Here is a 23182-nt window from a genome sequence, read left to right as displayed (position 1 = left end):
AAGCAGTATCAAATGCAATTTGTGCAATGGATGTTTAAATTTATTTGTGAATGCGGGCTTTACTTCAGCAGTTATTGCCTGTTGTCTTAGCACTGTGGTGTTTGGGATTGCCTTTCCAGAAGAGACTTAGCAGTCCTGGTTTTTCTGAGTTACTAACATGGAAATGTTTTTGATTCTGTTAAAATGTTTTCCTTTATTATATGTAGTTGCAGAGGGAGTGTTACCCGCTTCATGAAAGCACAGCTGTTTGCCTGTTTCAGATGTGTACAGTACAACCTCTGTTATGTTGATGACTTGATTTCATAAAACTTTCTCTTCCAAAGCATTTAACTTTATTGCTCACGTTCCCAGGTTTGAGTTCAACAGCAACTTCTGCTTTTATTTGGCATTGTATCTGCCTACAATATAGGGAGAAAACTCAACACAAGTCTTACATGTTTTGTCTTTTGTTTGCCGTTTAATGACATTTCAGCTGAGTGATCTGTGCAGTGAAGCCAGTGATTCAGTAATGTGCTGTTAGGTCACGGGAGTCTCTGCCTGTGGCAATCTGTCACTTGGCACTGCTGTTTCCAGAGCCAGCCAGAGTCTGAGGAATTCGTCAAGTGTTGTACTTGTAAGCTCTTGTCAAAGTATCTTTCCTCAGTAAAATCACATCCTAGCTAGGCTGCAGTAATTAAACTGTTTCTGAAGATTTGTAATCTAAACGGACTATTTAAGCTATCTTGGTATTTGACTTTGCAAAATGGCTTGTCCTACTCATTTTTTGTTGAATGGTTGACTTCCTGACATCTTCATTTTCAAAGGCTGCAATTTGGGTTTGATCTCTGCCCAAGACCACTGTTTAAATGAAGGGCCTTAAATTATTGAGATTGCAGGAGGAAAGCATTTCCTATTCTCTTCAGGAGGGTGTTCAGTTGAACAGATTTTAAATGGAATCATCTTGACACAAATGAGGCAACCTTCTCAAGCGCGCGCAATTCGTGGCTGGCAGAAATAGCCACGGTACATTTGGGGGGGCTTGGGGTGTGGGGTTTTTTTTTAGGTGCTAGAATTAACAGTAGTCTCCTGTCGTACTGGTATCTTGATCCGTGTTCCTTCTTCGGCTTCTCTGATCTTTGGCAAACGTTTTGGTTTGTTTTTTACTTCAGAAGGGCCTGCTCGTGTGTGTTCCCTCATTCTCATGAACTCGTTTTTCTGAACTACAAGCAGTCTTTGATGTGGGTTAACTGCACTAAAATCCAACTGCCTGGTTGGCTGCAGCTGAGCTTGATAATCTTGGGGTGGGAAACAGATGGTGATAGATGTTGGGTCTTATGGACATTTGCCTCTAAGAGTGGGTTTAACCCACATTTTAAATGTTTCCATCATAGACTGTTTTGTGGGGGATGCATAGCTACCCTGCTTGACCTGGCTCTTACATGGGACTCGTAGCAAACTGACAATCACCTAATAAGCTTTCTGAAGGCTCAAAATAGTCCTTCTGTATCAAGTCTGGTGAGAAATTAAAACTTCCTCTTTAAAGAGAAGCATCCGGAATTTAAGATATGCAGGTTTTAACGCTTAGTCTGTCGTTCTGCCTTATTGTAGCAGGTGACCAGACTTGCTGCCTGTTTGCTACTTGGCATTTGGTGTTTTCACCCAAAATCCCCCTTGGAACAGGAGAGCTTTCTAGCACCAAGTTTAACAGTGATGTATTCACGGAATCACAGAATGGTAGGAGTTGGAAGGGACCTCTGGAGATCATCTGGTCCAACTCCCCCGCCAAAGCAGGTTAGGCTAGAGCAGGTCACACAGGAACATGTCCAGACAGGGAGGGCTATGAAGATGATGAGGGGTTTGGAGCATCTCTCCTACGAGGAAAGGCTGAGGTACCTGGGGCTCTTTAGCCTGGAGAAGAGCAGATTGAGAGGGGATCTTGTCAATGCTTGTAAATATCTAAAGTGCAGGTGTCAAGAGGATGGGGCCAGGCTCTTCTCAGTGGTGCCCAGCAACAGGACAAGGGGCAACAGGCACAAGCTGGAGCACAAGAAGTTCCTCTTGAACATGAGGAGGAACTTCTTCACTCTGAGTGTGGCAGAGCACTGGAACAAGCTGCCCAGAGGGGTTGTGGAGTCTCCTTCTCTAGAGATACTCAAAACCCGTCTGGACATTTTCCTGTGAGAAGCTTCTGCTTTGGACAAATCAGTGTCTCCATGCTGAAGGAGGAGCTCCTAAAAGACTATTTCATTCTGGCTGCTCTGTGAACAGGTCAGTGCAGGGTTGGCAGATGCCTTTGTCAAGAAGCATATATTAACTCAATGTGATGGGGAACGAGTTGTATGTGTGGGGATGGGGAGGGAAGTAGCCGTAATCGTGACCCCGTGTTGGGTGTTATTTGGTGCTTTGAATCAACTCAAGGCAACTGTCTTGGGGCCAGCTTATAGCCAATATAGTTGCCAACTTCTCCTCCAAAGCCCTGGTAAGCTAGTTTTGCTAGTGCTTGGGGAGGAATCATGACCTGTGAGGTGGCAACAATTTAGGGGCGCTTGAGTCCTATGGACCCACCTGCAAGCAAAAAGAACACAGGCTCCTCAAACACTTCATGCCAGTGCTTTTTCTCCACCCTACCCATCTGGCAAAGCTGCCTGCTCAGGACATTTTATCCTTGAAGCTGCAAATCTCCACTCCATGTGTGCCGTGCTGAGTCCTGCAGCCAGTTTAGAAGGTTGCAATTTGTTTGTGAGTTCATGTTAGCTTCATGCTGAGCTGCTGAGACTTACTGCAGGCCTGAAAATTCAAGTATGCAAGTAAAAAGAGAAGGACCCTGGAGGATTTGCTGTGCCTGTGCTCATTGCTCAAGCAGGGAAGCTATTCCAGATGGCTGTGTGCGGCACAGCTCTGCTGAGATCTGAGGCGTTGTGATGGTCAGCGTGTCAGCTCTGCCTTGGGAAGGAGGTGGGGAGAAAGGAGACTTGCATGAAGACAATCAGACTCTCTTTGCTCAAGCTTTCCTCATGAGGTGGGCTTCTCCCTGGCCAGCACCGGGGTAAACGCAGTTGGCATCAGATGGGGGTGAGCATTGTTTTCCAGACTGGCGTTAGGACTTGTAGGGGAGTTCTCAGCCTCCAAAATCTCTATGTCCTTTGTGGTTTGCCATGTTGTGAAACCATGATGGACCCAGGAGGAATGAGAAGCAAGCCAGAAACCTCGCTTCCAACAGGAGCTGGAACATGGGCTCGGTGCTGCCTTCCCCTTTCTCTCCTGCTTGCGTGCCCAGGCAGCAGCACACTCCTCGTTTTCCTGCCTCTGTTGGGTTTTGTATCCTGGTAACATTGCTCATGCTAAGGCACAGAAAACTCCCTGTGGTCCTTTGAGCTGCTGCGAGGGCTGTAGCTCTGGGAAGCATGAATAAAACTCACCCCCAGGTACAGTCCTTCTCTTTTGAAAAGCTGTTTCCTAAAGTACACGTGTTCTTGATAGTGTTGTTTGTCTGACCTCTTTATCACTGGCTTCTGTGAGATTTTGAGTTGTTTCTACTTAACCTAATTTGATACAAAAGGAAAGTATTGATATGAAGTGCTGGGGTTGCACTAGTGTTTGTTTTACAAATGGGTAACTAAGATTTAGAAGGTTATCTAATTGATGGCTTTGTGAATTAAATTTGGGCCACGTTTCCACTGAGACAAATTTTTGCATGTATGTAAAAACAAATGAATACATTATGTGTTCCTGGGTAAGATGGTATGAGAACTAGAAAGGTATGCCTTGCGTGGTTACTGCGGGCTGCTTCTGTGAACAGTCTTTTATTCCTTTCCTTCTAGAGAAATGGTGATGTAGCTACTTTTGATTCAACAAAGTCCTTCTCCGAAGAAAGAGGTAACGAATGAAATGCAGAGCTAAACGTTTGTATTATTAAAGTGTAAATCAATTGAAACTATCCATGTAATGTAAAATACAACCAGTATCTGTGGTCTGTTGAGACTGATTCCCCACCCCCCTCACTTCTGTGTAGTAAAACATCCAGATTATAAAATTAATAAACTTAAGCTGATTTTTGTTGGCCTGGAGTTGGCAGTCTTATGGTGTAGTAGCCTTATAGGTAATACTTGTCTGTCACAGAAGGGCTCATAATGAACTTGCTATAAGAAGGAGAAAGTGAGATCAAACAGCATCAATAGCAAACCTGTAGATGGAGTTGCCAACAACATTTCATCACTGCTGTTATTTTATACTCGTGTCTATTTGCAGCTGTTGTGCTTTCTGGTCAAAGGTGTTGTCCTGTAGACACAGACATGCTGTAATTCACCACTTTTCCTTTAAGCTGAAATGCTCTGTGTTTGATTCCCATTCAAGCGTGAGGGAGGGGGGGTTACTGCAGCCGGGATGCCTTTGCTGCTGAGCAAAGGCTGTGCTTTCTCTTGCGTTTGTACCACACAATAGCTAAGTAAATATGAAGCACAGCTAAGACAAATTCTGACTTTTCAATCAAAGCTCTTTAAGTTCAGAAATACCAAAATCCAGTTATACCTGTGGGGTTGTCTTAAGTGACTGGTTACGTGTTTCTCAGGTGATCACGTTAAATTTTTTTTCTCTTGTTGGTCTGGAAATATGAAGGAATGCAAGAAAACACAATGTTGGTTCAAAGACAAAGCGCTGGTGCTGCAGAGAGCTGAGATGAGGGCAGCTGATCGGCGTTGCTCTTACGTGTGCTGCTGTTGTGTGGCAATGCCTGTGGGTTTGGCCTTTAGCTTCCGGATTTAATTTGATTTATGTACATGACTTTCTGAAAGTTGGAGTCCCTGGAAGGTTGCTGCCCTTTGTACTGTGGAGATGTCTTTGGGGAGGGAAAGAGCTGCTCTTTGGCCAGTTCTCACTGTTTTGAGCTGGTAATTTAGCCTCGTTCAGTGGGAGCATTCAAGTCCTGGTTGGGGCAGAAAGCCTGAAGTGCTGTAAAATGAAATTTTACCTCTTGGGGAGGCTTGCCGTGGGCTCCAGGAGGGCACCTTTCCCAGCCTGACACTGACCTCCCCTGTCTTTTGGCTGCTCCCGCTGTGAAAAGGGCGTCACTGCCCTGCAGGGTCAGGTAGGGGCTTGGCCTTCTCCATGCTTCTGAATCCGAGTGCAATGGGTGAGCTCCGATGCAGATGCTGTGTTTGTGCTGTTTAATCCCAGTGTGCCATAATGGCAGCACGGGCTCTTCCATGCTGCAAGCAGCAAAACTCCCTGTGAGGAGGTGTTGAACATTAGAGTTTGGCTATTAAAACTCAGCTATCAACCCCTAAACCCCAGCAGCCCTCTGCCAGTCCTGCATGGTGAGCCCATGAAACATCACCCTCGTGGCTCTGTGCTGTTCCCCTCCAATACACCCCGACTCCGCTCAGCCCTGCCAGACCCTTCCCCAGCCCCTCACCTCTCGCTCTTGCCTCTCAACAGACTGCTGCCAGCCATGCAGTGCCTGCACGGGCTGCACACGGAGGTGCATCTGCGTCTCTGCTGTGGCACTGCTTGTCCTCGCTGCCGCCGGGGCCTTGGCGGTGGTGCTGGGACTCCTGCCACGCGGGCCAGGTTGGTATCCAAGAGTCAGATTTTTTTTGGCAAGGGAGGGAGAAAATGGTGTTGCATGAGAAGAGCTTTTGTGTCCGTCACCGTGGTTGAAGTGGTGCTTCCCGGTGCAGACTGGGAGGAAGGAAAGGGACCCGCAGGGTGGTGTGGGGCTGTGCCAGCCTTGCACAGCCCGAGTCCCCAGCAGCTGTTCCTTGGCTCTGGTGTCCTGCTCTACGGGGCTGTGGTAACTCTGGGTGGCACAGTCATGCTTCAGACTACCGGTACAGTTTTTAGACTCTGCCATGAACCTACCAGAGATTAATCCTTGCACCTGGTTATTTCCAGAACAACAAATGAATTTCAGAGATCCCCCTTTCTTCCCCTTGATCTGCTCCTCATACCAATGAAAATGTTGAGAAGGAAAAAAAAAGTTACTTCTAAATTACTTCTTGCTTCCCTTCAGTGAATCGCTTCTGTGCAGCCTCCAATAACCGGACAGGCTTCTTGTGCGATGACAGAGTGACCTGTGTCCCAGCCAGCCAGGTCTGTGACAGAGTCAGCAACTGCAGGAATGGAGAGGATGAGCAGGAGAAACTCTGTGGTGAGTGGTTTTGTTGTGATGATCCTCCCTGTGCTGGTCTTCCTGTTGTGAGACAACAGCCGGTGTCCCTTTAATCCTGCTCTGTGCTTCTGGCCGTGTACGTGAACAGATAAGCCTGGTAGATCCTTTGTAGGGCAGATGCTGAGAGATGGCACTGCCCAAAATCTGTTGGGAGTGCCAGGAATCAAAGGCTTCAAGCTCTTCTGATCTTCCTAGGATTTTTTAAACCATGATGCAGTTTTCCTCCATTGGTTAAGCTGTTATGCCTACATCATTAATTTATTGTCCAGTTACCCTGGGAAAAAAATCATTAAAGCAGAAGCCTGGGGCACCTGGACTCTGCTTCTGGCTCAGCCACCAGCATCCCTTTCCCTCTCCAACCACAGCTTCCCCCTCTGCGGCATCACTCATGCCCTGACATCACACAGGGAAGGACTGACCGACCCCCCATGACAGCAGCTTTTGGTAGCCGCCATCCCCATTTTAGCCAGTGCATCTGTGCCCAGTGGAGTTCAGCATGTGTCCTGTGTGTCTGCCCTTGCAGGTGACTTGCCCAGCAGCCTTCCAGGATACCTGATTTTCCGTTGCAGTAACCCCACGTACTGGGTCTATGCCGATCAGAGGTGTAACGGGATGAACGACTGTGGAGACTGCTCTGATGAGATGGGAAGCTGTGAGTGTCTTTTCTGGCTACTGTTGGGCTAAATGTCTTTTCTACTGATGGATTGAAATAGGTTGTACAGGTGTGGTGCTCACTGATGCTCCTGGAAATGCCCGGAGGCTGGCATCCACCACTAACACACAAAATAGCTGGGATAAGACGCGAGTACGAACCATGTGGGCTCCGTCCCATCAGCTGCCAAAGGCTCTGTGTCAAAGCCTGGTGGCAACCGAGTGGGGAAAGGCTCCATGCTTTGCTCCCAGCCCCAAAAACCGCAGAACTCGAGTGGTGCATTCACAAATGCAGGGTCATCACCGGTGGCTTTTCAATAGCTGCCAGGGTGAAAGGGTAGCTACCCGTGTGAGAAAGGAGGGAAGGGGTCAGTGCAGCAGAAGCATTTCTGTTCCCTGTTTTCCATCCCTCCCAGTGGCTGCCTGCCTGCCATGCGGGTCGGAGTGGTGGAGCTGCAGCCCTGTGCTCTACGAGTTCTGCTTCTGTGTCCCCAGGAGGCTGTGCCGGGACGGCGTCCAGCACTGCCTCAGCTGGTCCGATGAGTATATCTGCAGACCATGAAGTCTTGGCACCCAGCAGCACTTGGAGACGGCAGGGTGCTTCCTGCATTGTCACCTTTAAGCCTCGGTGTCCTCCTGCTCTGCTACCCTCTTGGGAGGCTCCAACCCAAGCAATTCCTCAGCAGCAGCGCACTGACCGGCGTGCAGTGACACTGAACAGGGACAAAGTGCATATGGCAGCCCACGCTGCAGGCTAGACACTGGCTGTAGGACACCTTCAAGGGTTCTCCTGTCATGTGAGGGTGAGTCCTTTCTACATGGACAGAGTACCATTGACTCAATGGGTGGTGTGCAGGCTGCTGGAGACTGTTTACCAGCTGCTGCCAACGCAGATACCATGTCTGGCCAACTGTGGGTGAGGGATTTCTCCTGTAAGGACATGCTGGTGCCTTTAGAGGCAGCCAGATGAAGGTACATGCAGGACTACCCTAAAAAGCAGGAGCTGAGTGAGGTGAGCCTTTCTAGCCCTTGGGTTAGCATTTCCCTCTGACATGTCTTCACATTCCTGATCCTCGCGGGCGGGAGAAGCTGCTTGTATTTGTGTTCAGAGCACGTCTGCAGATGGTTTCAGTAGTGGCTTTGAAGGCTCTACATTGATGCTCCTAGGGCTGCTTCCTTGGGAATGCTGTGCTGAGGATGACACCGTGGGGAGCTGCTGCACAGGCCACCTGCACTCTTCTCAAACCACGAAGGCCAACACGGAGAGTGTAATGTCAAGGAAAACTGGAAAGGTTTCAGGGTTTGTAGGGATGAATCACCATGTCCCTGGGACGGCATAGCTGTCCTTGCAAGCCAGGGCAGGGAACCAGCACGTGTATAAAATCTACTTCTCTCAGCACTGTGCAGTTTTGGAGCAGCAGCTTAGGAGGTTGAGAACAGCCGTGGGGCTGGGATGTGTTTGCACTGAAGTTGGTGAAGGAAGGAGAGAAAAAAAAAACGAGAAGAAAACTAAGTGCTGCTCCAGGGGAGGTGTGGGATGACACGGGATCTGTTCGTCGCTTATTTCGTTCTTCTGCCAGCAAAACAGGATCAGGCAGCCAAACCTTCAATCCTCAGCATATAGATATATACTATGTGCCACTGAAATTTAAGAAAGATGTGGTCTTTCTCTGCTCCTTCAAAAATCTCATGTGTCTAAAACATCATTTCTGAGGAAAACCCACATTTACAGTGAGTGCACTTACTTTTCTAGGCCCAAAATAAATATCAGGTGGTCTTTTTCCCACTACCATCCCAGGTCATAGATCTTTAAAAATAAAACCCCGTTCACTCATTTCCTCTCTGTCCTGCGATCTGCAACTCTGCATGTCACCATGACTTGTATCAGCGGTGAACGCTTCTTCTAATTTGTCGCTGGGATACAGCTGCAGATCTGAGAGATCTTTTTAAAAATAGCTTGACAGTGTTCTGACTCATACTTTACCTGGAATGCGATGGCAAAACTCTGCATAATGGAACTGGTGCTACGGGAAACTTTTAAAGCTACGTTTCTCCATGTCTGGCTGGGGTGGATGGTTTGCTTTCTCTGTGCCTGTAAAACACGACTGCAGTGCAATCAGTGCTGCATCTCGAAAGAGAGGTTAGGAGTTTTCTAGGTAAACATTTCTCACTTGCAAGCTTCCAGCCTCAATCGAAGCCTGAAATTCAGATGCACATTTTTACTGGAGAGTCACAGACATGTAACGCTTCAGCAATGCTGAGTTGAGGTTGGTAAATAAAGCCTGGCTTATCGTAGTTGCTGTTGTTCCCCCAAAGTATGTTCTGGGGCAATCGATGGGGAAGTCTTGTAGTATTTCTTAAGAGGAGCTCAAGGAGGGGTGATTCAGAGACAGCACTACCAGGTCAGCTTCTCCTTCCCAAGGAAGAAGAGCTTCTTTCCGATTCACATTGGGTTCAGCCGCAGGCTGTTTGCCTATTCCTTGGCTTTGAAGCGGGAGGTTGCGCAACAAGCTCTCTGCATTGGGAGGGGGCAGGTGGGCTAAGACTGCTATATGCTTCTGCAGGGCTGTGGTCAAAGAAAGGTGGGAGAGGAGGGAACAAAGAATTTCATCCCTTGTGATGGGAGCTCTGTATGGATAACAGAACAACTGGGTTAGTAAGGATTGAACTTATCAGCTATTAAAATACAGAAACCCTCATGCTCAGCATAGGGCCCAGCTGAAATGATTGGTAAAAAAGTTAATTTGCTCTGAGTCAAAGATATTGGGACAGTCATGACTTTCTGGAGCCTCCCATGTTTACTGTGGTTGGGAAGAGGATGCTGGTTAGGCTGACCTGTATGGCAACTGCTGTATCCTCCCCATCCAATATTTGTTGACCATTGCCACAGCTCACCACTGCCACATTTTAAGGTGCTCCCGAGGGTGAAGAGAAGAGGGTCAGGGCATGCAACATGTGAGCGTGGGGAGTCAGATGTTTGTGCTTACTGTGTGGAAGGCTGCTTTTCCACCGCAGCAGAAGTCAAGTGGTGGCTTGCCTTGGCTGGATGGGGATGATGCTGGGATCTCGTAATTCTTACTTTATTGTGAGATGTGATAAAGAAGGCAAATGCCTGGCTTAGAGCAGGAAAAGATTATTGTGCCACCTTCTCTCTCATTCAGCAGGAAGATAAGGAAACAGAGGCAGGCTTAGGCCACATAGAGGATGTCACTGGCTGCAAAGAGGAAACCAAACAGTCTTTCTCCATTTCTGCCATCTCTCAGCTTTATAACTGAGCTGAACCACAAAGAAATGGGGTCAGGAATGTGATCTCTGCATCTAAGATAGCCAGTAAAGGTGTAACTGGTGTCGGAGGAGCTGACCCACCCAGTACCTGCAGGGTAGAGCCCCAGGGTTGCTCTCTGGCTGATGTCCCTGTATCAGTGAGTGCTCCTGGGAGGCCAAAGCTGTGATTAATGGCCTCAGATTAGGAGAGAGGAACCAGGGACTCATCCTGCTCTGGATTTACACCTGTGAAGATGCTAGCCAAGGGAGACAAGGGAAGTGCCAATCCATGGGCAGCAAGACACAGAAGCCAGCCTGGAAACAGCCAGGGATGCAGTGGGCAGTTTAAGCAGGCGCTTGGCTGAGCCTATCTGTTTCAGGGTGAGTCTCCTCCTGTAATTTTCTTACTTACTGCCTTGTTCCTGGTCAGCAGAGGCCATGTGCCTCATGGAGAGCAATAAACAGAGATTAGTGGGTTGAGGACACAGTGGCAAGTGCGTCTAAGTCTTTCTAGGATAAAATTTGCTCAGCGGTGTGTTTGAAAGAGGAAGTCTGCTGGTCAGCAAGAAACCTAAAAGGAATAATTGTACCAGGGATGGAAAACGTAAGAAACACAGTGCTCTAAAACATCTCTTCTGAAAAGGAAGGATGTACTGTATTATTTTCCCAACAAGCCTGTGACCTGGGCAGACCGTTCATGTCAAATCACGATGTGCCTATTTTCTGGCTCAAGGCATCAGCCCCAGCTGCTTTACTGATGTGAAATGGAGTATACGATTGTCCGAGACGCGCATCTCTCCACGGTCAGATTAGCGGATCTCCACAGCGGCGTAAGGGCTAGTAAAAGTAATCCGAGGTGGCTGTTGAACCAGAAGCCAGCTGCAGGAGGATTATATGTGAGCACCACAGTCGTCATCTTCCCCGTTGAGACGCTGTTTTGCCAAGTCACCATTTGTGCCATTATTTGTCTCAGCAGAGGGCTGATGTAGTCGGCAGTGGAAGCTATTAATAGCCGTGAGTTTCTGGGAAAAAAATGTAGGGCTTGAATGCAAGTCTGCTTGTTTTGTTTGCATGTAGTCCTTTTTTTTTTTTTTTGAGGAAAATTCAGTGATAAAAGAACAAAGAGAGAAAGGGGCTTAGCTCTTTATGTGTTTTTGAAGTGAAGGCCCTTTTCTTGGCCTCTTCATGATTTCCAAGGATGTGTTGCTTTTCTAGTTGCTCAATTATAGTGAACAATAGTGTAAAAGGAAGATATCCTCTAAATAAGCACTAGCAGAGGAAACCTGTAGTGAATTCCTGGCCTTACAGGCCTAAGAGCACAGTGATGGTTGCAGTGCCCTATTCATGGGCACTGTGCACCTCAGCTAGTTTTGACAGAAACACTCAGGGCATGAATTCAGTGATAAACACACCTGCAGCATTACAGCTGTACTGCTGGCTTCAGACAGACCAACACAGAAGGAGTCTGAGTATCTAGCTTTTTTTACAGCAAATCTGTATAATTCATATTTGATTTACAAACTTCCCTGAATGTTTTTAGTTGGGGAAATACGGTTAGTATATTGCAGGCATGCCTGCGCACCAAGAATGGGTTTTTAAACCACAGAATGCTCTCAAATGCAGTGAATTTGCTTATAAGGGCGAAAATATTACAACTGCAGAGTCTAATCTCGACAGTAACCCAGTTTCAGCTTTCATTTCCAGGGCTAAAATGAGGGGGGGGACACGACACACACACATTTCTGTTCTACTTCAGATTTCTGGAGTAACTGTTGCCAAGGGGTTAGTTTCTCTGCCTCCCTCCCCTGGGGCCTGTGCTGATCCTCTTTGCTTCCTACCTTTGTCAAGAGCTCTATCAGCACAGCCCGGTGCTTACAGGCTGAGGTTTGTGTTCTACCAGCACTATGAATGTCCCAGGGCACCTGACAAGTGCAGTGCAACTTCATTTCCGATGAGCTGCAGTCATTAGTCTTCTGCCCCTGAGGAGGCAAGAGGGGAGGGAGGGATAGGACCAGCTAGTTTTGTGAATGATATCTACGTCAGAAGAATTAGTTAAGGATGACAACAAAAACTTTATTTGAAAAAATTATTATGTATTGAAAATATACAGTAGTATCATCAACCTTCTCCTCGACTCTATCCCCCCCGCATAGGTTAACCCACAAGCATATCACAGCAAACCAGATTTAACAATACTGGTCTCCTTTGTTACTCCCTCTCAATATGTCTAAATTCTGTCATCAGCAAGAAAACAACAAACAAAAGACCCACTTTTTTCTGACTCAATAGGTATTTAACAAATCCCAGTCCTCCACAGTGAGGCACAGATGCTTCTTTTTGGAAGTCCTTTCTCTCTCTTGTTCAGCCAAAGCTCTTTTTTTATTGTTCTTTACTTCGTGGCTGCCTGCAACCTCCTTTTTCAAAGGTAAATGGCAATTTTGAACTTTTTCCTTATAAAACTGCAAGTTTACAGATGCTTTTGTTTCTGCTTCCACCAGCTTGCATTTGACTACTTCCTCTAGTCTGTGTGTCTTGCCATCTACAGGGAAAAATAAAACCAAGTTTAGATATTTTAGGAAAAACAGAATTATGCTGTAAAATGCAATCCTGTGTTGCAAATTGTTTTGGCCAAGCTAGCCTGGAATACTGACTGCTTTGCTGAAATGTGTATAAGGAAACACAACATTTGTGTTTTGGACTCAGAATTTTAGGGAGAAAACAGAGTTGTTGTTAATGTTGCCCTAAGCATGCTGCCATGCTGTACCTTAAGTTATCCGGCTGTCTAACAAATGAAAACAAACTTAAATACATTGCAATGCAGTTACACAAATGGCTGAAATCATACACTCGAGATGCTATTTGTACTAAAAAAAAAAAAGTATACAAAAATATTCCTAGTAGAAAAGAAAACAAATAACGTATGCGCTCTCTACACAGTTACGTACAGAAGTGCAGAGCTGCTGTTCTGGATCTCAAGTTGTCTTGTGGCTTGATGGCTTCCAGCACTGCCTGCTCCCACTGCAAAACTGTCTGAAATAATATTTGAAGGAGTTAAAAATGTTTCTTGTAAAATGTACAGAAATATCATTGGAAACAACTCTGTCCCTTATTCTTTCCTATTCAGTGATTTAATACTTCATAAGGACAGTATCTAGCGAGTAAAACAGACTTAACCACCCATACCTGTTCTGCCCATCCCTCTGTTTTGCAGTTACTATGATCAAATTCTTTCAGAGGCACTTTGGAGTGAACCAGGCCTAGCTGCATTTGGATCCGCTTAATGACAGCATTAACGTCCTAGTGAAAAGGGAAACAAAGTAGTCAGAGGGGAAGAACATTTGATTACACTTGTCCAGTAAACTTAACAGATGCTTTTTTTACCTTGAGACCTGTCCCAGAAATGTCCAAACAATTCAATTTCTTGAAAGAAAGAAGGTATCCAATTCCCACGTCTGTGATTTTAGGGTTACCTGTAAGGTCAAGTGAAGTTAACTAAGTTGCAAGATGTGGAGAAAGATATCAAAATACCAAGAAACTATTTGTTCCAAAAGCTAATATTGGACAAATGGGGTTTGGGCATTTTTTTGTACTATGCTTCATGTTTTGAAAGTGAGTCAAAACTGACTTTTTCCCTCTAATGATCACAGTACCAGTGTTTGCAATACCAATTTTCAAATTAATAAAAATATGTATGTAAGTAGCAAGTGGCTCAGACTGCAGGTATGACCTGTGCCTTCTAGAAAGTGAAATTTGGAGTTGAATACTTGGCTCATGGGAATCATCAAATTAGTTGTATTCCTTCAATATTAAGGAGGATAAATTCTTTATCAGAAAGGATACAGGTTGCTTCTAATATTAAACCTTAAAGTACTTACAAGATAAGTCTAACACCAAAAGATTCTCAAGTCCCTTTTTCAATACTCGTACTGGTGCTGTCATTCTGCGAAGGCCGGCATCTGATAGAGAGTTGTCTTTCAGGAGAAGCCGTTTTATGCTGGGAGGAGAGAGGCAAACGCATAGTTTACAGTCATTATTTTAGACAGTTTTGCAAAATGTCCTAAAACTCTGTGTCGGAAGGCCGGGGTCTTCCTGTGCCAACCCTTCAGTCTACTTTGTGAACGTTAGTAAACAGCAGCAAGAAAGAAGCCTGGGTTAGCAGGACTAGTGAGTGCCTTTACATTGCCCCTGCCAGCTCAACAGAAGAACTGAGCTGACCAGCTATTCCCAGAGCTCCAGTGACAAACCTAGAGCACAAGCGTTTGCTAACAGAGACAGTAAGGTTCTATATACACTGGGGTTCTTTAACCCAAGGCTGCCAATCTCAAATCCACTCCAAACTGAAAAGAGAAAAATGCTTGGCAAAATGGGAGCAGACAGATTTGGTAAGAGATATGGCAATGATTTTAAGCAATAGGGTATTATAACATAGATGAACAAAACTCAGGGAAAAACGTAACACTAAAACATTCTCCAGACCACTTCCAAGACAAAACCTTGACACAAAATGCACCAAAATCTTATAGGAACATAATGTCCCCTAATTAGCAGTCATCCTGCCTATTGATTTTCAAAATTTCCTACTTTTCAATCTTTAGTAACAAACAAAACTACAAAATTTATTTATTTGAAATGTTTATTAACTAAATATTCATCCTACTACTTGCAGAACTCTTCATTAGGAACACTGGTTTGGTTAAAAATTTGGCTGATAAAGTCCCCTCTTAACAAAAGGAGTAAAAGTGTAAAACTGTTCCAAATGCTTGATGCAGTTTTTACCTGGCCAATGGAAATTATAGAAAGTTGACTCAAAAACATGAGACAGTAAATAATCTCGCACATTTGTAGGACCTTCAGCACGTGTTTTGGATCATGTGCTTTGTGTACAACACATTCTGTATTTTGTTGACCTCAAGAATAGGTTTTATGAACAACCAAAATCTTCAAACTTACATGGTGCTGCCTGTGAAACCTCCCTTTAAAGTCAAAGGCGGATTCTTTGAACCGCTTAGTGAGAGGAAAAGCAAGCGTCAGTTTTAGCAATGTGTCAAGAAATTGGTACCTAGACAGAGCCTCTTTAGTGAGGTGTTCCAGCAGCTCATGTTCATCTCCAAGTTTACAATGGGAGAGATCCAAACACGTCAGCTCCCGGAAAGACTTAATTTCTTCTAGCTTTTCAGAGATAACCAGGTATCTGCAAAGAGATGAAAAAAAAGCTATCAGTGTTCAAGCACATAAGGCAGCACCTATATCCTCAAGTGTCACGAGCATAATGCAGTCGTCTCTTATACGGACCTGTGTGAAAACTGACAGAAATTAGCCAGCTGTCCTAACTACCTTTTTTATGCGCAGTCTGCACACCACACATCTGAGTTCCCAGTCTTCTCCTTGAACAGATTTCATGGTTTTGCTTTGATTCAAAATATTGGACTAATAACTAAGACTTCAACTTGCAAACAGGGACTTCTTTACAGATTATGATTGTATTATTTGAGAATAATGCAAAATATATATGCCAGTTTACTGTAAATCAGCTTCATAAACTGCTCTTCCCCAGGATCTAGGAAGGGTGTAGGCAAACCCATGTTCATCCAGGTTTAAAATCTTCAAATTTATCAGGACAGCTTGTCAAATGGCAAAATTTTACTTTTTATATATGTAAATTAAATACTTCACTAGAGATTAAAGTCCTACAGGACACTTGCAGGACTCCAACTAAAGCTGTGACGACACCCCAGGCAGTAGTTACTCAGTGGGTTATTTTTTTAGCTGTGTTAGTTCCCTGATCTGATTCACTCCGCAGCCATGCAAACATCTGTGCTGGAACTATTCAGTAGGAGGTTTAGAGATGGGAACAAGCCACTAAAGAATGGCATGCATGAATATGCAGTAACAAGCACGTAGCAGTCACTACCTCCCCAATCTCCCCTGAATTTACTTCTTATTATCTCCATGGCAAAGACAAGCCCCAAATTCAGTAATCTCGCCTGAATTTACCTTACATTCCCCATGGCAAGACAAATCCCGAGGTTAGCATCTTTACTGCTGAAATGAGAGGTGCTTACTAATTTGATCCCTCAAGGAACACCTCTTCGACCATGGAAATAAGGGGACCTTCATATCCTCCCACTGCAAGTACGCCTATCAAACTGCCCCACCAAATCCCTTTGCCATGCAATTCAGCCATGCAGAAGGCAGCACGTATAGTCAGAGCACAAGCCAACTCTTGAGAGACACTACTAGCTCAGGCGGGCTGTGAAGAGAAGAGTGGGCTCTTTTAGAAATAAGATTCACCAGAAAATGCCTTAATATCTTACTTCCTGGATTTCAAAGACTCGATACTTAACTCAGCTTTCTGTAATGGCAAAAGATGCCAGAGGTAACTTCATTTCTGAATTAAGCCCATAAAAAGGCTCAGTACTAGAGATAAAAAGGGAGTAGGTTTAAAGGATAAAATAAAGGATAATTGACCTCTGCTCAAATATTCCTGCTGTGCTCAGAACACCCTTGGCACTTGAGATGAATATGCCTGTACTTTGATTTTAAACTGGATAAACCATTGCTTTTTCAAGTGTACAGATGGAAGATAGACTGGCTATATTACTGGGAACGACTTCAGTAGGAGCAAGGCTTTAAACACATAATCTCGTTTTAAGCTTGGGAAGACCCTCTTTTAGTGAAAAACAACATGGACATTGAGAAGATGGAAAAACTGGTGCTGGACTCTAATCAGAACCTCATTAAAGCATGTTCAATACAGGGATGGGAGCCACAATAAACTAAGGTAAAACCTGCCTGAATTCAAAGCCTGTAACTTACCTACAAGACTGTACCTTCTTCTGAGCCCCCAAAATGAAATGGGATAGCAAGCTTACAGTAAATAAACCCAGACAGTTTGCAAGATGTGTGTTATCTGTACAGTCCGCTAAGTATGTTGAAATGCTTATAAACAGCAATTACAAAAAAACATCCCATGAAATACCTGAGAAGGCATTAAACCCAGAGATTGCTATGGAAATGCTGATTATTATTGTTAAAAAATAGTTGCAGGTTTAATCCTTCACATAAAATGCCCTGTTAGTTAACACGGATATAGTCTGTTACCTGTATTATGATTTGTATCTTAGAGTGAAACCAGCAGCTGCACTTGCAGTAAAAGAATGGGACAAAAGGAAGCAAGCAGAAGAGTGAGGTAAGGCTCAGGTCATTTCATTAAAATTAGGTAGTGTCATAAGCCCAACAGATTTTTTTTTTTTTAATTATTTTTGAGAGAAAATAATCTAAGGGAAACTTTAAGCGTGCTAGCAAAAAGCACTAGCAGATGATGGTATTTGTTACTGAACACACTCACCTATTCCGCAAGCATAACGAACACAGCACCAAATTGCCATACGCTTCAGTAAACTTCTGTAGAGCTCTCAGTCCCGTTACTGGTTCTGTGAACTTTTGTCTTGCTTCTGCAGCTGAAAAGAGCTTTTCAGCGATCTGCTCTGGGAAACCAATCAACGAGTCAATGTGATCAACGTTGTCAGAAATGTAACCCAGCACTAGGCTGAAGAGAGACTTGGCCGAATACCGGAGGTTCCCCTCCTTAGTGTAGGTGAAGATGAAATGATCAGTCCTCTGCCTCCTTGCCTTATCGTCCTCGCTGTTCAGACAAAGCTCCACTGAAAATCCTCTGGAAAACAGCCTAAAAGGTCTTGTTTTGGGAGTGACATTCTGTATGCCGCCTGCACCCTGATTTACCACGTGCAGCTTCCCATTTTCACGCACATATATTGGCCCAGTATCCAAATGGCTTTCTGAGTGGAGACAGTAAGACATTCCCCTCGCCCAGTTCTGCAAAAACAAACCGTAGACAGGTAAAGAATAGCCACAGAGGAAAACACTACTCAGGAAAAGACCCCAAACCCTGGCAGCTCTCCCCAATGCCCCGAGTGCACACAGTCACGTAACCCTGCAGTGCAAGGAAGGACAGGCTGCGTAGAACAGGGCTGTGCACTGTCTGCCATCAAACCGCAAACACCAGTGAAGTGGGAACTGAACCCAGGGCTGGCAGAGAGGTGAAGAGCCTTTGCTCTGGCAGGGCCCCGCCACTCTGTGCCTGGTCCTCGTCAGTGGCCTGGGGCTGGATCCCGGCCCTGCAGAGGCACAGGCAGAGAGAGGGGTCCGGGGCTGGGTGGGAAGCGGCCCCCACAGCTGGGCCTGGCTCTGCTGCAGGCGGCGGGGGAGGGGGAGGGCAAATGGCCGACTGCAGCAGGGCAATGGAGCCTGCTGGAGAATCTCCCTCCTTGGCAGGGTGGGCAGGTTCCTGGTATCCCTTCCCCAGCCTAGCCCAGCCGGTGCCGGGGGGACTCTGGTTTGTGAGCAGGGGTCCCGGCGGGGGGCAGGAGGGCGCAGACCCTGCCATGGCGGGTGACGGGAGAAGGACGAGGTCCTGCTAGCTCCTACCCTGAGGGGCTGAGGGCTCAGGTCCTGCGGCCCGGGAGGCGATCGGGCCCTGCCTGAGGGGCGAAGTGGCTGCTGAAGGGATCGGGCGCTGCCCGGGAAGAGTGGGACCGAACGGACCGGGTCCAGCCCTGAGGGGGCAGAGGGGGGGTCGGGCCCTGCCCGGGGGGGGTGGGGGTGGGGTGTGTCTGTGAAGGGATCGGGCCCTGCCCGGGGATGAGCGCGCCGTGAGCAGGCGCAGCCCCGAGGGTCGCAAGAGGAAGGGTCTCCACCCCGCCCGACCCCCGGTTCGCCCCGGCCGGCAGGCGTGGGGCAGGGAGGCGAGGGCCCCGCTCCCCGCCGGGGCCGCCAGCCCGGCCCCCACCTACCTGCCCCGGGAGGGGCCGCCCCGACGCGCCGTCAGCCGGGCCGCGGCTCGGCGCTCCCGCCGCCCATCCCGCAGCGCCCGCGGGCGGCGGGCGGAGCCGCGCCGGGGGCGGGGACCGGGCCCGGGCCAGGGCCGGGGCGGCGCGGGGCATGCCGGGAGCGGGGGGCTGAGGGGTGGTGAGCCGCGCCGGGGTTCACTCCAGCCTTCCCCGCCCTTCTGCGGGGCGAGCTCCGCTCTCCCAAACCTCCCGCCGCCGCCACCTGTCCGCGCGGGGCCCGGGGCGTGAGACTCCCCGGAGGCTGCGGCACCGGCGGGGAGCCGGGGAAGGGGGCGCCGGGGCCGTGAGGGGCTCTCGCTGCCCCTCTCCTGCGAGGCGCTCAGTCTGAGGTGTAGGGGTCACTCAGGACCCCGCGAAGCAACGCGCAGCTCCCGCAGGCGGAACGGCGGGCGGCGAGGGCTTTGAGGGTGGCGCGGGGCCGCCGCCGTTGCCTGGTAGCGGCAGGCCCGGCCTTCCCCTCCCTGCCGCTCGGCTGCCGGCCGCCGCGCAGGGATGAGGGCCACCGACTGGTGCCTGAGCTCGGCGGGGGCTGCCCTCGTCCTGGCCACCTCTAGCGACGAGCAGTACCCCGCCGAGAACATGGCGGACGGGTGAGGAGGGCGCTGAGGGGCCGTGAGGGGGTGCGGGCCCCGGCGGGAAGTGGCTCCTGCGCGGTGGCCCACTCTCCGCAGAGATCCCTCCCGGTGCTGCCGTTCCCGCAGCCCGTCACAGCCCGGCTCTGTCCTTTGCCTTCCCGCTCGCGCTGCCCCGTCATTTAACGCTTTTCTGCCTTCCCGCTCGCGCTGCCCCGTCATTTAACGCTTTTCTGCCCCCCCCCCCCCCCCCCCATTTGGGAGTGTTTCTGTGGTAGTGCTCGGCTGGAGAGCCTGAACGTTAAAGTATTCATACCACCAGAGGGCTTCCCCACTGTCCTACAGGGGTTTGCTTAAAACACCCCAAATGAAAATGGGTTTGCAGCTTTTTCTGTTCTGTTTTTGTTAGCTTGTGGGGGTTTTTTGGTAACAAATTTCTTTCAAGGTGGTTATAGGTGGAAAGCTGCAAGTGGGGGGGTTTGACCTGTTCTCTCCACAGACGTTCAGAAACGTTTTGGACGACGACAGGCATGTTCCCGCAGGAATTCATTATTAGTTTTCCTAAATGTGTAAAAATCAGCAAAGTTGCAATCCAGTGTTACTTGGGTAAGACTTCGTGTGTTGCAGTATGTTATACGTACTATGTTCAAATATGTGTCTGTGGCTGTATGTAAATTCTCACACTTCTCCACATCCAAAGTTTTTCATAAATAAATTAGAAAAAGATGGAAAATCTAGTCTACCTGCACTTATTTTGTTCTTACAACACCTTGTATTGAGCTTACAATTAACTGTTCTGTTGCACAGTGATGGCTGTTCCAATTTAATGGACAGGACTACAATGCTTACTCTTTTAATGATGTATTTTGAGTATTGATATTTATAATTTTGTAAGACAGAATTCTCTTAGTCTTTTTTAAATAATGTGAAGGAAAATACGAGTTCTTAACCAGAAAGGACTGTTACAAGGTCAGAGCATGGAGACGGGAGCTTGATCATTAGCAAAAGCTATGCGTAAGACCTGGAAACTTGTCATTATTTGTCCAACCTGGAGCATCAGAATGGTGGTTGTGTTACAGTTCTGCCCTGTAAATTAGAGGAAGAACGGATTAGTTAATGCTTTTAAAGTGCTTTGTAGATGGAAAGTGATGGAGTAAATATCATTATCAATAAAGAATCAGAATTTGTGTTGATATTTTAAATGTGTTTGCATTTTAGTGCGGACCTTAAAGATTGAAAGAAGTGTCTCCAAAGACCCAGTAGGTTTTGAAGAGTGCATTGAAAAAGGTAAGATTCTGAAGCAGCGGGGGGATTTTGTGGGATAAGGTTGATCTTTTTCAGTGAGTCATTTTAACCCCATGTCTGTTTGTTGAGTAGTGGCTCGATGATTATTTTATTAGACATTAATGTAATAGTCACATTTACTTGAAGTTTATGAACGCAGCTGGTCTCTGTAGCAGTTTGGAGATGTAAAATGCTGTATTAGGGTTGAGAGCACTACTTGTGCACTCGCTTTTATGTTCAAATAATTATAACCAGATTTACATAGTATAATAGAGTGCCATTCCCTGCATTATTTGCTTGGTTTGGGGGGTTTTTTTGGTGTGGTTTTTTTTTTTAATGCCTCTTGGGTGACATTTTATAAAGCAGTGTAATGGGTGGGATATATATACACTGGGATATTGCAGAAAGTATTTGTTCTCTTAAATCACCTTGTAAAAAAAGAAAAAAAGAGAACAATTTCTGTATGCAGTGTAAGTTCATGGTCCTTAAAACTGTCTTGAACTCTGAAGTCCAATGAAAACTTTTCACAGCATTGCACATTATTATTCATTATTTGCTTTAAAATGTTTTCTAGATTTGCAGCACACAGAAGGACAGCTTCAAATGGAAGAATTTCCAGTGAGTATTTACAGCGTACATCAGTAGTGGTTCATGAAATGGGGTGTCTAGACTAACTGGGGAGAAACCACAAAAAACCAAAACGTGTTTATTTACAATTATTGTTAAGTTGATGTTAGACACAGGAATTTGTAGATCATGGTATGAAATTGCACTTCCCAACTGCTGCTGTGTAGATTATGGTATGAAATTGCAGCTGCCTACCGCTCCTAACTATGTGAAAGAGCTCTCTCCAGAAGTGTGACAATCTTTCCTCCTTCAATTGTTGCCTTTAAGGCCGCAGTATTGGGAGGGATGGGACATTTTTGAATTGCTGTCCTCTAAAGAAACTCTGAAGCTGGCTAGATGTATTAAAAGAGCTTGATTTATGTGTAATTCGAAAACAGCGCAGAAATATCTAGATCCTTCTGTCTAACGAACTTCTGCAAATGTTGTTTGATCGTTATGTTACTACAGAGACTGCAATAACATTTTTCTTTTTTCCTTCTACAGCTTCCTGATTTCCAAGCCACTTACTTGCGTTTCATCATCAAATCTGCCTTTGATCATTTTGTATCAGTGCACCGGGTGATGGCAGAGGGCACAGAAGAAAACACTTAAGTCCAGCTTAAATTTGTACCATGATTTTTTTTTTATAAAGAAGTTATATTTTGATATCTGTAGTGCAGAGAATATTTATTATTAAAGCCTTGTATTAAAGTGGTTTTTAAAGGTATGGATGCAGTATGTATCCCCCACTGGTTTAATGCATGGAATAGAATAGAATCAAATCATTTAGGTTGGAAAAGACCTTTAAGATCATCGAGTCAAATCGCAATGCAATACTCTTGTTAATTGTAGTAACAGCTTTCTATTCTACAACCTAGACTGTTACCGTAGAACGCTTGGCCATAACTGAGTCCATTTAAATCAGTATGTTTGTATCAGGCTTTCTTAATATATGAATTAAAACTCTATTTCCTGTAAACAGTCTCCCTTGCACTCTGAGTTAAGTAGAAAAAAAGTGTGAAATACTTAAATGGGCGGTATTACTTCCCTACTGCCAAACAAATCCTTCAAAAGTTCTTGAATTGGTAACTTTTCATCAACTCTCAAACTTTTCAAGATTAATAGGATGAATATAAACCTTTAGTAATGCTTAGAAATAACTGGGGGGGTGGGGGGGGACAGGGCAGGGAGGGAAATAATCAGAAGCCATATGAAGTGCTCTGCTAGATTTTTAATAACTGCAGATCAATCCCATGTTTCTATAAATATTTTCTACAATCAGGTCACAGCCAGCTGTGCTTTGGGCTATGACTGTCAAAACAAATATCAATAGAAACAAGTGTTGGTAAGATTGTCTTACTCGGAAGCCTTCTGAAGTCCGTGAAAGTGAACATTTAGGAAAACTGCGTAGTCAAGAGAAAGAGAACAATGTGAGATGGGTTGTTTTTCATGCCAGTCGACTTTTGCAAATGTCGCCACCCCTGAAGTTTATCCTGCACGATATTCCTTATGAATGTAAACTTTGGCATCCCGTCCTGACAGCTCAATGGGCCCAACTACTATTCGTTACTGCATGTGGTATCAGTCTAGTAAGTTACTACAGTGCAGTGGTTGGGGTTGTAGTGATGAGACTTGAAAACCTCTAGACCACCACATAATGAACCATGTTGCATCTTTAGATGCACGTACATTATTCTTGTCTCTGTTGTTATTTTTAAATTCTTCTTTTTTTCCTTACACTTAGGTCTACGAAAACTTTCATTCATTGAGCTTTTTTATGCAGATAGTCT

The 23182-nt window shown here is 46.1% G+C and overlaps 3 protein-coding genes across 3 annotated transcripts; 2 read left to right on the top strand and 1 right to left on the bottom strand.

Moving 5' to 3' along the window:
• Window positions 1-3383: 3383 nt before the first annotated feature.
• LDLRAD1 (low density lipoprotein receptor class A domain containing 1) lies at window positions 3384-7358 on the top strand. Its single transcript, XM_086463401.1, has 6 exons — window positions 3384-3404; window positions 3801-3855; window positions 5413-5544; window positions 5987-6124; window positions 6669-6797; window positions 7213-7358. The coding sequence occupies exons 1-6, from the start codon at window positions 3384-3386 to the stop codon at window positions 7356-7358; spliced, it is 621 nt and encodes a 206-aa protein (XP_086319527.1).
• A 4813-nt stretch (window positions 7359-12171) lies between these two features.
• On the bottom strand, window positions 12172-18898 carry LRRC42 (leucine rich repeat containing 42). The gene is made up of 8 exons (XM_086462934.1): window positions 18874-18898; window positions 17409-17896; window positions 15120-15251; window positions 13936-14054; window positions 13442-13530; window positions 13244-13357; window positions 13006-13090; window positions 12172-12599 (listed from the first exon to the last, which is right to left on the bottom strand). Exons 2-8 carry the CDS (start codon window positions 17879-17881, stop codon window positions 12343-12345), a joined length of 1269 nt encoding a protein of 422 aa, XP_086319060.1. The 5' UTR covers window positions 17882-17896; window positions 18874-18898; the 3' UTR covers window positions 12172-12342.
• Window positions 18899-19422: 524 nt separating this feature from the next.
• IFT25 (intraflagellar transport 25) lies at window positions 19423-22108 on the top strand. Its single transcript, XM_086463146.1, has 5 exons — window positions 19423-19520; window positions 20002-20108; window positions 20721-20789; window positions 21361-21404; window positions 21897-22108. The coding sequence occupies exons 1-5, from the start codon at window positions 19423-19425 to the stop codon at window positions 22002-22004; spliced, it is 426 nt and encodes a 141-aa protein (XP_086319272.1). The 3' UTR covers window positions 22005-22108.
• Window positions 22109-23182: the final 1074 nt, after the last annotated feature.

This window comes from Leptosomus discolor, chromosome 3, assembly GCF_034619465.1.
Source record: "Leptosomus discolor isolate bLepDis1 chromosome 3, bLepDis1.hap2, whole genome shotgun sequence".
NCBI lineage: Eukaryota > Metazoa > Chordata > Aves > Leptosomiformes > Leptosomidae > Leptosomus > Leptosomus discolor.
The sequence above is the reverse complement of the archived record's forward strand: the minus strand, read 5'-3'. Positions and strand labels throughout refer to the sequence as shown.

Bases quoted from the DNA above. Each gene is read 5' to 3' on its own strand.
- IFT25 (XM_086463146.1), top strand. From the start codon at position 19,423: ATGAGGGCCACCGACTGGTGCCTGAGCTCGGCGGGGGCTGCCCTCGTC. The intron at 20,109-20,720 runs GTAAGACTTCGT...TTTGCATTTTAG, and splicing joins TGCAATCCAGTGTTACTTGG to TGCGGACCTTAAAGATTGAA. The intron at 20,790-21,360 runs GTAAGATTCTGA...AATGTTTTCTAG, and splicing joins TGAAGAGTGCATTGAAAAAG to ATTTGCAGCACACAGAAGGA.
- LRRC42 (XM_086462934.1), bottom strand. From the start codon at position 17,881: ATGTCTTACTGTCTCCACTCAGAAAGCCATTTGGATACTGGGCCAATA. The intron at 15,252-17,408 runs GTGAGTGTGTTC...ATCTCTTTGCAG, and splicing joins TCGTTATGCTTGCGGAATAG to ATACCTGGTTATCTCTGAAA. The intron at 14,055-15,119 runs GTACCAATTTCT...CTCTCCTCCCAG, and splicing joins ACTAAAGAGGCTCTGTCTAG to CATAAAACGGCTTCTCCTGA.
- LDLRAD1 (XM_086463401.1), top strand. From the start codon at position 3,384: ATGAATAAAACTCACCCCCAG. The intron at 3,856-5,412 runs GTAACGAATGAA...GCCTCTCAACAG, and splicing joins GTCCTTCTCCGAAGAAAGAG to ACTGCTGCCAGCCATGCAGT. The intron at 5,545-5,986 runs GTTGGTATCCAA...GCTTCCCTTCAG, and splicing joins ACTCCTGCCACGCGGGCCAG to TGAATCGCTTCTGTGCAGCC.